The 15,553-nt window shown below is 39.9% G+C and overlaps 1 protein-coding gene across 6 annotated transcripts in view; it reads left to right on the top strand.

The window, feature by feature from the left end:
- ARHGAP27 (Rho GTPase activating protein 27) overlaps positions 1-15,553 on the top strand; it is an 89,459-nt gene that overhangs the window by 57,928 nt on the left and 15,978 nt on the right. For all 6 annotated transcript variants that reach the window (XM_075176408.1, XM_075176404.1, XM_075176407.1 and 3 more), the window contains 6 exons: positions 6,177-6,368; positions 8,293-8,373; positions 9,187-9,294; positions 10,013-10,080; positions 12,339-12,426; positions 14,941-15,042. In XM_075176408.1, the coding sequence (XP_075032509.1) occupies positions 6,177-6,368; positions 8,293-8,373; positions 9,187-9,294; positions 10,013-10,080; positions 12,339-12,426; positions 14,941-15,042 (639 nt within the window). The remainder of the gene's footprint in view (positions 1-6,176; positions 6,369-8,292; positions 8,374-9,186; positions 9,295-10,012; positions 10,081-12,338; positions 12,427-14,940; positions 15,043-15,553) is intronic.

Raw genomic sequence — 15,553 nt, 5'->3', positions numbered from 1 at the left:
GCGCCATTTGAGAGAGGGATACTGAAGGGGTAGCATGGAGTGTAGAGCAGTTGGGCAGGAAAAGTTAGAGAATTGAAAGAGGAGGGTGGTAGCAGTGTTAAAGAAAGTAATCAGTGACATTCAGGAGAGCTCCATAGCTCCATTGTTAAATCTCATTGCAGAAAAAATACAAATACTATTGCTGCTGTCAGTGTTGGTATAATTCTGCAGTAAAAAAGGAGAGATCCATTGCTAATTGTCATTGCTGAAATAGAAATACTAGTCCTTGCAGGCTTTTCTTCTGAATTTGCACCAAAAAGTGTACGGTGATATCCAAATGGATTCACAGCAGTACACAGAAGAGCAGGAGCAGCAAGCAGCTGCTGCCACCCCAGTCCTGATGATAGTAATCCTTGTACATCATCTGGTAAAGCCTATATAAAAGTATATAGTCTTTTTAAGTCAGGGAAACTAACATCTAAAAAAACACCTTTTTACCGTGGTCAAGAAAAAAAGAGCTGTAATCCAGGCAAAGTTATCTGCCTAAAAAAAAAAATAAAAAAAATATTGCCAACATGCCATTCTACGGACCCAGTGGCAAAGAAAGAATGAGGCCTTCGCCTTTCTCTATGAATGCGAGATCTAAAACTGTTACTGAGGCATCTTCGTGTAAGGTCTCACGTGACCAAGCAACACCAAGTAATTTGGACTCCAAAAGTGGTGCCCAAATACTTTTATATGTAAAAGCCAAGCTGGAATAAAACAGTAAGGCATTAGAGGAAAATGTATGTCCAGATTCATAACTGACACCAATCCCTGAGGAGAGTCCATCCACGAGTGCAATGTGTAATTGTGCCCCTTTCAGCATTTATGCTGATGTGTGCCTGAACAGCCCGAGTGTAGCCGGTGATACACCAATTGAGGATGCCACTTTGGAATTGGAACAGGATGAGGGGGATATTTGTGTAGCCGACGAGGGCGCTAATGAGGATGTTGATGAGGATGATGTTGTTTGTGTAAGTCCTGCACCAGTGGAAGCAGTTCTGGCACATGATAAGAAGAAAGCCATTGTCATGCCTAGACATTAGACCAAAAAATCCACTTATGTGTGTAATTATTTCTACCCAAATCCTGCCGACAGTTGTCAAGCCATTTGTATTGTATGTAAAGCCACAATCAGTGAAACCTCATTCATGTTACTCCATTTGACGTGAGTTCATGGCAAGGTGTTGGGAAAATCAGAAATTTATGGTAAATAAATAACAACAAGCAGTCCATCAGCTAGGACTCTTCTTTTATATATATATATATATATAATATAATTTTCATATTTTCCCAAGTTTCAGGGTCTATGCAGTATGTGAAATATGCAACTAAAGTCTGCGCATGCAAATGGCACAATGGCGGATCAGTGAAGCCTTTCACTGGACCCCAGAGGGACAGGTAAGCTAACGACATCCTCATATGGTTTTAGTTGGCAGCGAACAGCAATGCTTAGTGCTAAATCACTAAAGCTTGCAGGTGTTAAACCTTTCATAAATTGAGTGAAGTCCTGCGATAGCCAATCTCTGGAGAAAATAGCCCAAAAATCTGAAGAAAACAGCTATCGCAGTTCGCTTAATAGACCCTGTGAGGATACCGGGATATCTGGCCCAATTCTAACCACTTCACTCTGGCTGGCCACCCTCGGGTGCCTTACTATGCCAGGGAAGTTTACCCAGTACCTTCTAGGATTTGTACAGACACTCAGGCAAATGCAGTTACAAAGTACAACAGTACATTTATTGTAACAAAGACAAATCACTACAATATTATGTAGAAACAGTAAATAAATGACAGGCAGGTTTACCACATCATCTATCCCTTACCCCACTAGCTTAAGGAGTTACAGTTACCTGGTTTTCCAGACTTGACAACCCATGGATCTCTCTCAGCTGCATATGTAGACTCTGGTAGAGAACGATAACTCAAAACTAGATCTTGCACCGTCCTTGAATGAAATACGAGAATGAACACCACCTCCCCCTTGGAGGGGCTCCTTATATCTAGGGTCAAACTCCCACAGTGCTTTCCCCTCCCTGGGCAAACCCTTGGGCCTCTCCTTGTTAAACATTGGTGAGTCCTGGACTGGGGGGTTTGCGAGGGGAGTGGAGATCATTTGTGCTTCCACAGAAATTCCCCTGCCAGATTGTAGACCAAATGTCTGGAGAAGTCTTGTGAGAACAATGTATACTTATTAGCCTTTCCTCTCACTGGTATCTTGCAACCTGATCCCTACCCATAACCCCCCCTGAGTTCACTTTAAGGACAATGAATAACAACCTCACTGCCACATCAACAATATACATATTTGCAATGAGCTACAATGTCTCTTTATCCACATGTAATTAGACACTGCAGTTGTACTCTGTTGAGCTGCGAAACAAATGCAAGAGCTATAAAAAGTGCATGCTATAATCCACATTTTGTGAGAAACGAGGATCAGGCTGGTTAGGGTGATATTAATACCTCTTTTCACCACAGCCCCCTTAGTGTCCAGTCCATTTTCACAAAAGGAGTGATGTGTGTCTAAGTCTGAAGTTGTGTTTTGTTTCTTTTTTTTTTTTTTATGCCTGAAAAATATGATGAGGTAATGGTGATCATTGTGTGTTGCAAACATTCTTGCAGTCTTTCACTCGTTTCCTTCTTTAATATGGTTGAGATTGTACACCCTGTAGATCAAGTTTAGACTGTTACTGCTTGATAATTTTGTTCAGTCCTCTTTAGTCAATGCATTGTGATGACTGAAATACAATTTATAATTTTATAATTATTTATCCTGCAAGTATAAAAGCATGGAGACCCTGGAAAAGACCTTGGGGTATATTTACTAAGCTGTTGTCTATGGCAACCAACCAGATTCTAGCTATCATTTTGTAGAATGCACTAAATAAATGACAGTTAGAATCTGATTGGTTGCTATAGGCAACAGCTCTACTTTTTCAAACCCGAAGTTTAGTAAATCTAGCCCCTTGACTGAACTTCCAGGAATTGTACTCCTATCTACAATGTAATGGTGTTTGACATGTGTCTGAATTTGTTGACAGTTGTTCAATAAAATTACTGGCAGTTCAAGAATCCAGGAACGCTTCATCTCTGAAATGCACATTGGAGTGCATTTTATACACGAATACATGTTTTGTTGGTTGGAGAGCTGTAAACATTGCCCTGATAGGCCTCTCCAAATCCACCTAGAATTTGGAGTTTCCGGACTTTAATGCATATTGGCTAACAAAATGGCCCACAGTACAGACCAAAGGACCATCTGCAGAAAGATGTATATGGACTGCCTGCATTTGTTATTCAGTATTAGAAAGTCATTGTTTATGCAAATTTGAAGCCAGATGAAGTTGTGGGGTTGAGGGAATGTACAGATGCAGGCAGGGAAAGTGCAGGAATAAAGCTAATAGCAATAGATCATGAAGCTAATCCATACAGATAGTCAGGCCTTAAAGAAATTTAAATAATATGGTCTTGCTGGACTTCTACTTCAATACAGAGAACTTTCTAATCATCAATATTCAATACAGAGAATATTCTCTTGAATTCTATACAATATAGATGGCATTATAGTGACATATACAATGCAAAACATATTCTAGTGACCTCCACACATTACAGGAAGCATTGTAATAACTAATATACAATAAAGAGACCACAAAATCCGGTTGCTATGCAGACCTCAAAAGATCTGATGACTATGCACACCTCAAATCTCAGGCTGTGCAATACAAATCCCCAAATCTCTGGTGCCTTCAAAATATAGACCCCAGATTTCTGGTGCTATATTCTGTGCTCCAGTAAGTTGTTTTTTTTGGCTTTTTTAAAAGGAGACTATACAAGTCTGCACAACATCCACCTAGTTACTTAACATACACAGGAATTTAATTGTTAATTAGAATACCAGTGATTCTAATGAATGTGTGTGGTCATACAAAATGATCTGTACACTGGCCACTATTTAGTGATGGAGCCGATATCCTCTCCTGTCACTGCACAACACCATACTCATAGGTCTTAATCATGCCATGACCTTCAGACAGGTTCTAGGGTAGTTCAAACTCTATGAACTATTGTTCATAGATCAATACAAGGTCATTTAGCTGTGAGTGTTAATCTATAGGTTCTGAATCACCCCATACCCTGAGACATCATGTTGTGGAGGCAAAGGGGATCTTCTTTTCTTGTAAGTGGCTGGGTATGGGGTGGCTATTATCTGTTCAACATGCAGTTGTGGCCAAAAATCTTGACACCCTTGAACTTTTTTCAAAACTCTCTTTCCTCTATATTGAAATTAACAGCAGTACTTGGTCTCCACAATTATTTCTTTATTAATATTACAGAACTGTTGAAAATGAAAAGAAATTGCATTGACAAAATTGACACCTTACACCTAATATTTGGTAGCACAGCCTTTAGTCCAAATAACTGCTTTCTCCCAACTGCTGATTTCCAATCTCATATGGGAATTAAATCTGGTCTTATTGCTGGCCACTTTTAGAACAGCCCAGCATCGTTTCTTGAACCATTCCTTGGTTCTTTTTGAAGTGGGTTTGGGGTCATTGTCCTGATGGAACCATGACTACTTTGGACCAAGACCCAGCTTTCTGACACTTGGTCCAACATTGCACTCCAAAATGTCCTGGTAATCTCCAGGTTCTGTGATGGCATGTACAAGTTCAAGACACCCAATGCCAGATGCAGCACATCAGCCCCAAAACATCACTGAACCTTTGACTGTAGGGAAGGTGTTGTTGTTTTATTTGAATGTTTCAATTTTCTTTCTGTATAATCCCTCTGTTGGCAACTGATGGTGTGAGTTGAAACTGTTGTACCTTGTGTCTGAAGGTCAGTTTGAATCTGTTTGGTAGTTGATCGAGTTGCTTTCTCCACCATTTGAACAATCCAGTAGTACAGTCTTCCATCAAGTTTTCAGAGAGGTTGGCTACAATGACACGAGGCTTAAACTTCCTAATAACATTATGTATGGTGGAAGCAGAAGCTCAGTTCCAAATAGAAGGAGAATAAGCTGTTTGAAATGTAATGATTTACTTATTATCTACTTCTAAAAGCTAATAATTTTGTCTGCCCATTTAAGGATCTCTGTGTGGAATTAGCTACGACTTTCTGTTTTTTGTGTCTGATTCCATAGCAAACCTAAGAAATGCATATTTAGATACCAAAATATTTTATTTTAATTTGAACAATTTTGTGGAAGAAATGGTACATTATTAGTAAAACACTGCGAGAGTGCCAATACTTTGGGCAACAACTATATGGGCTGGCATTGGTGAGAATCAGCATACAGCAATGAATTGTCTTATTCCTCGCCTCATTATATTGCTAGAATAGATATAGCTTTATCCCAAGTCTAGAAATATAAGGACCCGTCCTCTAGTTAATGAATGCAGAGGACAAGACTTGTTGAGAAAAATTATAGTGATTGTTGCTGTGGAGATGCTTGTTCACCTTCTGCTACTGGATAGGAGAGTGGCGATAAACTTACTGGATAGGTCAATGGTAATCATGCCCACTCTTTTGCCAACTGCAGTCTAAAGTTGTGCGACATGCTGCAGGACTCCTCCTCCGTCCACAATTAATCCCTGCTAAAAATTGTGCTCACAAATATTAAAACTAAAAGGTAACATTCATTATAGTGCTCTTTCTAGTTAAATCTGCTATCTTTCAGGTCTGATTTATAGATCTGTCTGGATAACCCCCTCCTTAGGTCTATGACTTTTATACATCAATAATTATTAGGTAGGATATTTATAAACAACTGGTGTGAAATAAAGTTTTTCTTTTTGTATTAATAATAACATCATAGTAAGTATAAAAAATGTACAATGCTACATAATACTCATCGTAGTCAATGTAAGGATTAAGGGGCAGTTCATACAGTGATTATTTTAATTTCAATGAATGTCTGTGAATTAAGGATAGAACTGTTGCTGTTCTTTGTTAAACTGCTTCCCAGCCGTATTATAAGAAAACCATTATGCCAGGCCAAGTTTTTTTGTACTTTTTGTATGTAACCATACAATGACAGAACTTGACATCGAATTTCATGTCCATCATATGTCTGAGTTCTTCACTAGTTCAACACTGCAGAAAAATTATTACAGGAAATAGTCAAACTGTTCTTTCTTTATCTCCAGCCACCAACTCCAGAAGCCGATTACCCTGACTATTGCCCAGAGGAAATAGAAAATTACCCACAGACCGACTATGACGGACTTTATGTCCCCCCTCCACCTCATAAATCACCTTCTGATGACCACATATCTGGCTGGTACTGCCAGGTGAAGGATGGGCAGAAACTGTACACCAACAGTTATAATGGTGACATGGTGAGTACCAGATGTGTTACAGCAGATCTGCAGGAGCCCTCAATCCAGGAATTTATGTATGTATGTGTGTTATATATATATATATATATATATATATATGAGAAATACAGTAGTGAAAGGACCATTTGTCAACTCTTGAATTGTAGAGCTTGAATTAGGTAGGCAGAAGAAGTGTATAGAAATGAACATCAAATTATCACTATGCAGATTAGGGTGCCGACATGTATACAAGATTTCTTATCTTTACCAGCTATCCAGTATTATCAAGTAATAAGTTTAAATTGAAGATTAATGACCATTATAGGCGATCCTAAAGTGAGTAATGGGGGCATTATTAAAGTGAATGGAGAATTTTTTTTTTCTAGTTGTTCATGATCTCAATTAATCTTTTTCTGCAAATTGGCACAGAGGATTAAATAATAGAAATATTTTGGGGTATAGATTACCCATTGATATTCAAGCACATAATATAATTTTTGAATAGTATAACAGCTAGACAAAGTAGATAATTAGAAATGCAGACACTGATCTGTGTCTTGTGAGGGGGACAGTTATGCACTTAATATCTTAAATAATGTTTTATGTATCACATTTGATGGGCACATATACCGATCAGCCACAACATTAAAACCACCTGCCTGATATTGTGTAGGTCCCCCTTGTGCTGCCAAAACAGCTCTGACCCGTTGAGATGTAGACTCTACAAAACCTCTTAAGGTGTCCTGTGATATCTGGCACCAAGACATTGGCAGCAGATCCTTTAAGTCCTGTAAATTGCGAGGTGGGACCTCCATGGCTCAGACTTGATTTTCCAGCACATCCCACAGATGCACAATTGGATTGAGATCTGGAGAATTTGGAGACCGAGTCAACACCTTGAACTCTTTGTCATGTTTCTCAAACCATATCTGAACAATGTTTGCAGTGTGGCAGGGTGCATTATCCTGCTGAAAGAGTCCACTGCTAACAGGGAATACTGTTGCCATGAAGAGGTGTACTTGGTCTGCAACAATGTTTAGGTAGATAGTATGTGTCAAAGTAACATCCTCATGAAGGCCAGGTTCCAAGGTTTAACAGCAGAACATTGCCCAGGGCATCACACTGCCTCTGCCGGCTTGTCTTCTCTCCAGAGTGCATCCTGGTGCTATCTCTTCCCCAGGTAAACATTGCACACTCACCTGGCCGTCCACATGATGTCAAAGAACATGTGATTCATCAGACCAGGCCATCTTCTTCCTTTGCTCCATGGTTTAGTTCTGGTGCTCACGTGCCCATTGTAGGCGCTTTCAACGGTGGGCAGGGGTCAGCATGGGCACTCTGAATGGTCTGGGGCTATGTAGCCCCCTAAGCAGCAAGCTGCAATGCACTGTGAGTTCACATTTCTATTTCTGTCATAGCCAACATTAACTTATTCAACAATTTGCCTCACAGTAGCTCTTCTTTTGGATTGGACCAGACAGACTATTCGTCACTCCCCACGTGCATCAATGAGCCTTGGGTGCCCATGACCCTGTCACCGGTTCACTGTTTGTCGTGCCTTGGTAAACTTTTGGTAGGTACTAACAACTGCATACTGGGAACAAGACCTGCTGTTTTATAGATGCTCTGACCCAATCATCTAGCTATCACAATTTTGTCAAATCCTTATGTTTGCCCATTTTTCTTGCTTCCAACACATCAACTTCAAGAACTGACGGCTCACTTGCTGCCGAATATATCCCACCCCTTGACAGGTGCTATTGTAACGAGATAATCAATGTTATTCACTTCACTTGTCAGTGGTTTAAATGTTGTGACTGATTGGTGTATGTGTAAGGAGAGGGAGAGTCTGTTCATAAATGGTTTGCTGCAATTTGTGATAGTTGGGAGGTTTATTCAGCTCTCATTTCAGAAAGATTTCTGAGAGTTGTGATTGTTGTTGCAGTGGCTTCAGTCACAGGACAAGTATGGGAAGACCTACTTTCATACCCCAGATGGGTCCATCTCAATGTGGAACTTACCGCAGGTCAGTGACAATCCACACACTTACAAAATATATACCATAATGTAGTTATACTATAGTAATATACTGTTAAGTTCTGCCAATTTGAAAGACATTTTAAAGTTGTGCTTGACTAGGGTAAGAGCGTCACTGTTTTCACTCTTCACGTCCTGCAGGTTAGTGCCTCCAGTATTAAACTGGAGCAAAGTTAGAACAACCTGCAGTAAGTGAAATCATCAGAATGTTCACAGACACACAGTAATTCAGAAGATGAGGGAGGAAATGACCCATCCACTTTTTTGATAGTGTGATAGTGGAAGGAGCAGGGTTCCCAATATTACAGACTAGTGGTGTGAGGCTATTATAACACTGGTGCTGGGAGAATGTGGTGATGCACATATCTTATGTAAATCTTTAACTTGTTGCATACGGTTTCGGTGAGATTTGACAGGGGCAAAAAGTCTCTCCTAGCTGGTGTTGGGTGACAGGATTCGGTCACATGGTTGGCATTTGCTGGGGTTCTAGTGGGACAAGAAGTGTTGGATATAAGAGAATGGTGAGTTCCTGTTTGTGGGGATGAGCTAGAATGCCAATCAGGCAGCGTTGAGGATCTTTCATATAACTTACTGCAGGGGTGGGCAAACCTGTCCTCAAGGGCCATATCCAGTTCATGTTTTTAGGATTTCTGTCTGTAGAAACAGGTGGGATAATTACTGACCCAGCCAAATAGATTAACTCAGCTGTACATGATTAAAGAAATCCTAAAAACATGAACTGGATATGGCCCTTGAGGACAGGTTTGCCCACCCCTGACTTACTGCCTCCTTTTATCCAAAGCTCGGAGCACCTGATTTCCAGAAGGGGAGCAGTGACCCCGATCAGAACAGCAATATCCTTACCAGCCTGCAACACAATTTTCAACAATCTTTGCAGAAAGAGACTGAGGTACAGTCCACGTATTTTTATTTAAAACAAATTCCCCAAGTTTATTTCAGTTCAAACTGTTCTGTAGATGTATCTCGTAGATGTAGTAATAAAAATTTAGATGTTCATCAGTTTGTTTTTTCCTAAGTGGCACTTGAAAATGTTAGACCCCACCTACTTTCCTCTGTGCCAAGACCTCTTTCACAAAGGCACAAATATAACCTTAAAGGTATAAGAGAAATGGTAAATGCTCATTCCAGGTAAACTTTTCTGGTTCCAGCAATGCAGTTGGAGAGGGGGCAAATTGTTATCGAAAAACCGAAATGATTGGTGTTCCCCTGACCATGGTAGAACCCCTTCACTCTCCCCCTGACTTCCCCTACCTACTTTTTTTTTCCTGTAGCCTGGGTGCCTCTTTCATCACTGCTGCACTTTCTGCTGCAGTGTCTCAGTGAGATAGTAAATTAGGCTCTAGTGGAATTGCGGGTAATTGAGGCGTCTTCCCTGTTTGAGGGGAACATTGATTCCCCCCCACCAATATGTTGTAATGGTCAAGCGTCCAAATACTTTTCTGTGTGTGTGTGTATATATGTGTGTGTATATATATATATATATATATATATATATATATATATATATATATATATATATATATATATATATATATATATATATATATATATATATATATATGTGTGTGTGTGTATATTTTTTATCACTGTAACCTTTACTGTTACAGACAAAAGGCTTGGAGAAGGCGGGGGTCCTGCATAAAGCAAAGATTGCAGAGAATGGTAAAAGGCTTCGGTGAGTATGAAAGCAGGATTATCTGCCAACGTGTATGAAAGACACTATACTACGGTGTTAGTATATATCAGTTAGCTGGTGTGATTATGCTTAACTAAGTCATCCATGTTGTATCATTTTTAGATGAAGCTTAAGTGGTTCATGTTACTCTTACTTGTCTTATTGCCATGCAAGTCTCCTAGGTAAAATTGGACATTACACAATACATAATCTATAAACTACATTACACTATACTTCATACTTGCCGACTTTTGATATCTGGCCCCCGGGAGAGCCCGGAGGACAGGTCATGTGACAGGGAGTAGTAGGGGACGTGATGATGTTGTCCCATCACCATAGCCCCGCCCTCTACATTAAAATGATGAAAATCACGGCATTGACTAGCTGGGCTTTATGACGTAATTAAGCCCCGCCTCAGCCATTCAATGCCGTGAATTTAGACATTTTATAGTGAATGCAGTCAGAATCCTGGAGGTCAACTACTCGTCTGGCAGAACATTACACTGTACATCATTAACGTTCTACTGTATATTATATACTATACATTACACTATAAATCTACATTTTTCCTATGCATTAAACTGTACATCATATACAACCTACACTACACAATACATGCTCTACATTACACTATGCATATTATTGTTACTACTACATCACACTGTACATATTTGTATTATTATTATTACTACATTACACTATACATTTATCTACAATCTACATTAAAGTATGTATTCTTTACAATATACCAGATTCACTGACACACATAAAGGATTTAGGGGTATATTTACTAAACTGCAGGTTTGAAAAAGTGGAGATGTTGCCTATAGCAACCAATAAGATTCTAGTTATCATTTATTTAGTACATTCTATAAAATGACAGCCAGAATCTGATTGGTAGCTATAGGCAACATCTCCACCTTTTCAAACCGCAGTTTAGTAAATATATCCCTTAGTCACTAAGGCTTAGTGTGAGACCTTTGTACCTTCAGAAACAACACATATTAACTCTTAAGACTAAACTACTCCTCCAGCAATATAACTGGCGAGGGAAAATGCAGCTCAACTACATGATAATACTCTTTCCTACCAAGACTCATTATATTGTGCAGCATATAAGACGTGTATTATCAGATTCCATCCAGTGTGACATATAAGACACCAGCGTCCTGTACCCCTGTTGTTGGGTAGAGGGGTCAATAGGCTATAGTTAGCAGGCGCACACGCAGGATTGTTAGGGGGGGGGGGGGGGTTTCCCCCCCCACCGGAAAAAACAAAAACCGAGAGCTGATGCGCAGTGTAGGCAGCACTGTACTATACAGCAGCCGCAGCGCTGTCAATACAGCACTGCCGCGGACGCTTCTTTGACAGCGCCACGGCTGCTGTATAGTACAGTGCCGCTAAGTGGAGCACTGCATTAGGGGAGGGGTTTCTGGAGACCCAGAAACCCCCCCGCTGCGTGCGCCACTGCTTAGATCTTAGATACAGTGCAGAATGGAGTGCAGCTATGAGATTGATGTTTTAGTCAATGCGTATCTCTCACGGATTTACGGAGTTTGGTCTTATTAATTATACAAACTGTTTCATGCCACTCTACTGCACCACTCTTCCACTCTCTATGTGCAACGGCCGCTGCTTCCATATATACGGGGGGGGGGGGGGGGGCAGTGTCTTCATCATCATTATCATCATCATCACCACCATTCATAATAGGTTGAACTGTTTTATTCTCCTTTCCTCTGAATACTCTACTTAATGCTTTGTGTTGGATACAAAAAGCAGAACTAAACTTCTCTGCATAATGGTATAAAGACATTGCTGAAAATGGCATATATAAGCCAGAAAGATAATACCATATATTTTGTAATAGCTACAGAAGGATATGTAAAATCCAGTAAACAAAAGTATTAAGGTAGTAGATCTCTTTAAGAGCAATTCATTCCATAGTACCCTTGCGCGTTATGTTTTCTACACCAATTGCAGCATTTAAGGTAATGATAAAGTTGCTCATACCACTAAATGGCACGAGTAATATGAGTGAAGATCATTACCTGAACGTCACGTGGAACCATAACGTGCAAGACTATAGCGGTACCTCGTGGCTAACTGAATCGCCCCCATAATGTGAGAATTTGTTTTTCATGTGAAAATGAGAAATGGGTAAACATATAAGTCAAGTTTTTCTATAAGAGGAGATTACAAAATCTTCCCAAATTGCTACATGATATCTGACCTTTGTGTCTTCTTCTCTTGAACAGTAAAAACTGGAGCTCTTCTTGGACGGTTCTTGAAGGAGGAATTTTAACATTTTTTAAGGATACTAAAAACCTTTCATCCAATAGTTTGGTGAGATCTTTATTCAAGTGAACAGATTTGTATTGTATTGTAGCTGCTAATACAAAAAATTGAACAACCTTCTATGGGACATGGTTCATAAAATATCTGAATAAAACATAGTCCCATAGAAAGATGGAGAATCCAATGAGGGTATGACGAGGCGCAGATATGAGATGTCACGTCTGTTTCCTCATAGATAGAGGAAGCCTAAAAGAACAAATGCAAAATGTATCCCTACTAGGTGTGTGTGTGTGTGTGTATATGTGTGTGTGTGTGTGTGTGTATGTATATATATATATGTGTATGTGTATTTATATATATATATATATATAATGTATATATATATGTGTGTATATATATGTGTGTGTATATGTGTATATATATATATATATATATATATATATATGTATATATGTATATATATATATGTGTATATATATATATATATATATATATATATATATATATATATATATATATATATATATATATATATATATATATATATATATATATATATATATATATATATTAGTATGTATGTATGTGATGCATATGAACTTTTATTTCAAGGCAAACATGATACTATGTGTATGCCTAATGCAGCCACACTTAGCCTTGAATGTATGTGGTACTCATATTTATGACTAATGTTGGCAGAATTCAGCAGTATCAAAGGATTGACAAAGGATTTAAATAAATAAGTGAAGTAATCAGCAACTTTTCCAGAACATGATGCCTGTTGCGAAAAAGCAATGGGATTGTAGAAGTACATATCCTGCTTTACCAACCCATTCATAGGAGAGTCCTTGGGGTGACCTCTTACCTCTATTTGAAGGAAGTGTCTGCTTTATCTAACAGAACCAATCAAAGCCCTGAGTACAGAGAGATTTAAGGTAAAAGAAAGTAAGTTTAGCAAGGTCTCTCACCCAGGAACCTGCAGACCGCAGATATAAACATGTCCCTTACAGAGGAAGAAACACATTTTGTACACAGTGACCAATACGTTTCAGATCACAAAGTGTCAGGAAACTGTCACCGCCTATAGTTTGCATTCATAGTGAAGGCTCAGCCGAGTGTAAGTATGGTGTAAACACAAATAAAATCCTGGGAGTAGACCTTGTTTAACCAGTTTGAGATAAACTTCACCCTGGTTTTCTTCTTAGGAATGTGAATTTAGGAGATTAAAGGTTATTGGATTCAGAGTATGTTTCACTGTACAGTGCTGATTGTTTGTGACCCGCTCAGCACTGACGTACGCAATGTGTATGCATGCACAATGTACAGCCTGTGAAAACTAGACATGTTAGGCTTGAAATCGGCTTATTCCATCTCTGAGTCATTAATATAGTTCTACATATATTTACAATAAAAAAAGATTTTCACCTTCACTGATTACAGATATATTTAGTTCAGGGATCCTACACTGTGTACACAGAGGAATATTGTTACATTTATGAACTCCTCTGAAAAGCTGGTACCCTTAGTGAAAGGAGAAGCATGTTTATTATATTGTTATAGTCATTGGTCAAAGTGGAAATTTTAGAAGGGGGGGTATGGGAAATATAAGTGAATGGAATATGAAGGCTTAAATTTGTCTCTCCCTGTACACTTATTTTACCTTTGCCCCTACACAATCTTCTCCTATGTCCCTCTCACATATACACCTGCACCATCTTCTCCCCTGTCCCTCTCACATATCCCCCTGCACCATCTTCTCCCTTGTCTCTCTCGCATGTCCTCCTGAACCATCTTCTGCCCTGTCTCTCTCGTTTGTCCCCTGCACCATCCTGCCCTGTCTCTCTCGCTTGTCCCCCTGCCCCATCTTCTGCCCTAACCCTCTCGCTTGTCCCCCTGCACCATCCTGCCCTGTCTCTCTCGCTTGTCCCCCTGCCCCATCTTCTGCTCTGTTTCTCTCGCTTGCCCCCTGCCCCATCTTCTGCCCTGTCTCTCTCGCTTGTCCCCCTGCACCATCTTCTGCCCTGTCTCTCTCGCTTGTCCCCCTGCACCATCTTCTGCCCTGTCTCTCTCGCTTGTCCCCCTGCACCATCTTCTGCCCTGTCCCTCTCGCTTGTCCCCCTGCACCATCTTCTGCCCTGTCTCTCTCGCTTGTCCCCCTGCACCATCTTCTGCCCTGTCCCTGTCACACTTGCAGCAGGAAATTTCTTTGATGACAGGCAGAAGAACTTCTAAGAAATGATTTTCAATGGTAGTTTAAGCATATTTGTAATCTTGTCCCAGGTTCTTAATCCCGAAGAATCCCGTGATAGTCACACCCACCCCCAGGGAATAATTTAACAGTATTGTATAATAGTGCTATATGCACAGCTTTAGTCTAACTGTGTGAGTCCAGTTCTCTCTGATAAAGCGTTGTTGCCTGTGATTTTTCTTGAAAATAACCCTATATTATGTGGGAGTTTTTTTTGCTCTGGGGCGTCATAGTATTACACTAACTGTATTTTAAAGGGATAAAGTCAGATTACAGCATGGTCCAGGTAAAATGTTTTTTTTCTGTCATTTCAGAAACAGTCAGTGTTGGCCACTTCGGAACACACGCTGAAGCTACAGGGAGCTTCACTCAGCTGGGCCACTAAAGAGAAGTCCAGTAAAAAACATGTAATGGAAGTGAGTGCTACATTACCATATATAAAGCTGTGTGTGTTACATAGGGGCCTATTTATCAAAGTTTTCTTCCCTGTTAAATCCCCGAAAACTACTGTTTTCGCAGATTAACCGCTAAATAGCTATGTATCATTGTAGCATCGCAGCAGATATCTCAGATACTGCTGCTTTGCATCTCTTATCATTTTTCTGAGCACTCTCCATAACAGTGTATGAAGAGTACTCAGTAATGCTATGTACCAATGACCGAAATTAAGTTTTCAATCATGTTAATGTACGCCAGCTGAAGTTGTCGTACGTTAACATAACTGAAAACTTTCACTGAAAACGACTCTGCTCCGAAGAGCAGAGCTGCACAGCCCATGCGTGAAGGGATCATGTGATCCTCCCTGTCACATGACTCGCCTTCTTTCAGTCCAGGATCTCTGTGTGCATGCCCGAGGTTTTTGGCCAGCGCATGTGCACTAACATAAAATAGAGGAGTACATCAATGCAGCTTTCTTCGGCTGAGAAG

Source organism: Mixophyes fleayi, chromosome 6 (genome assembly GCF_038048845.1).
Source record: "Mixophyes fleayi isolate aMixFle1 chromosome 6, aMixFle1.hap1, whole genome shotgun sequence".
NCBI lineage: Eukaryota > Metazoa > Chordata > Amphibia > Anura > Limnodynastidae > Mixophyes > Mixophyes fleayi.
The sequence above is the reverse complement of the archived record's forward strand: the minus strand, read 5'-3'. Positions and strand labels throughout refer to the sequence as shown.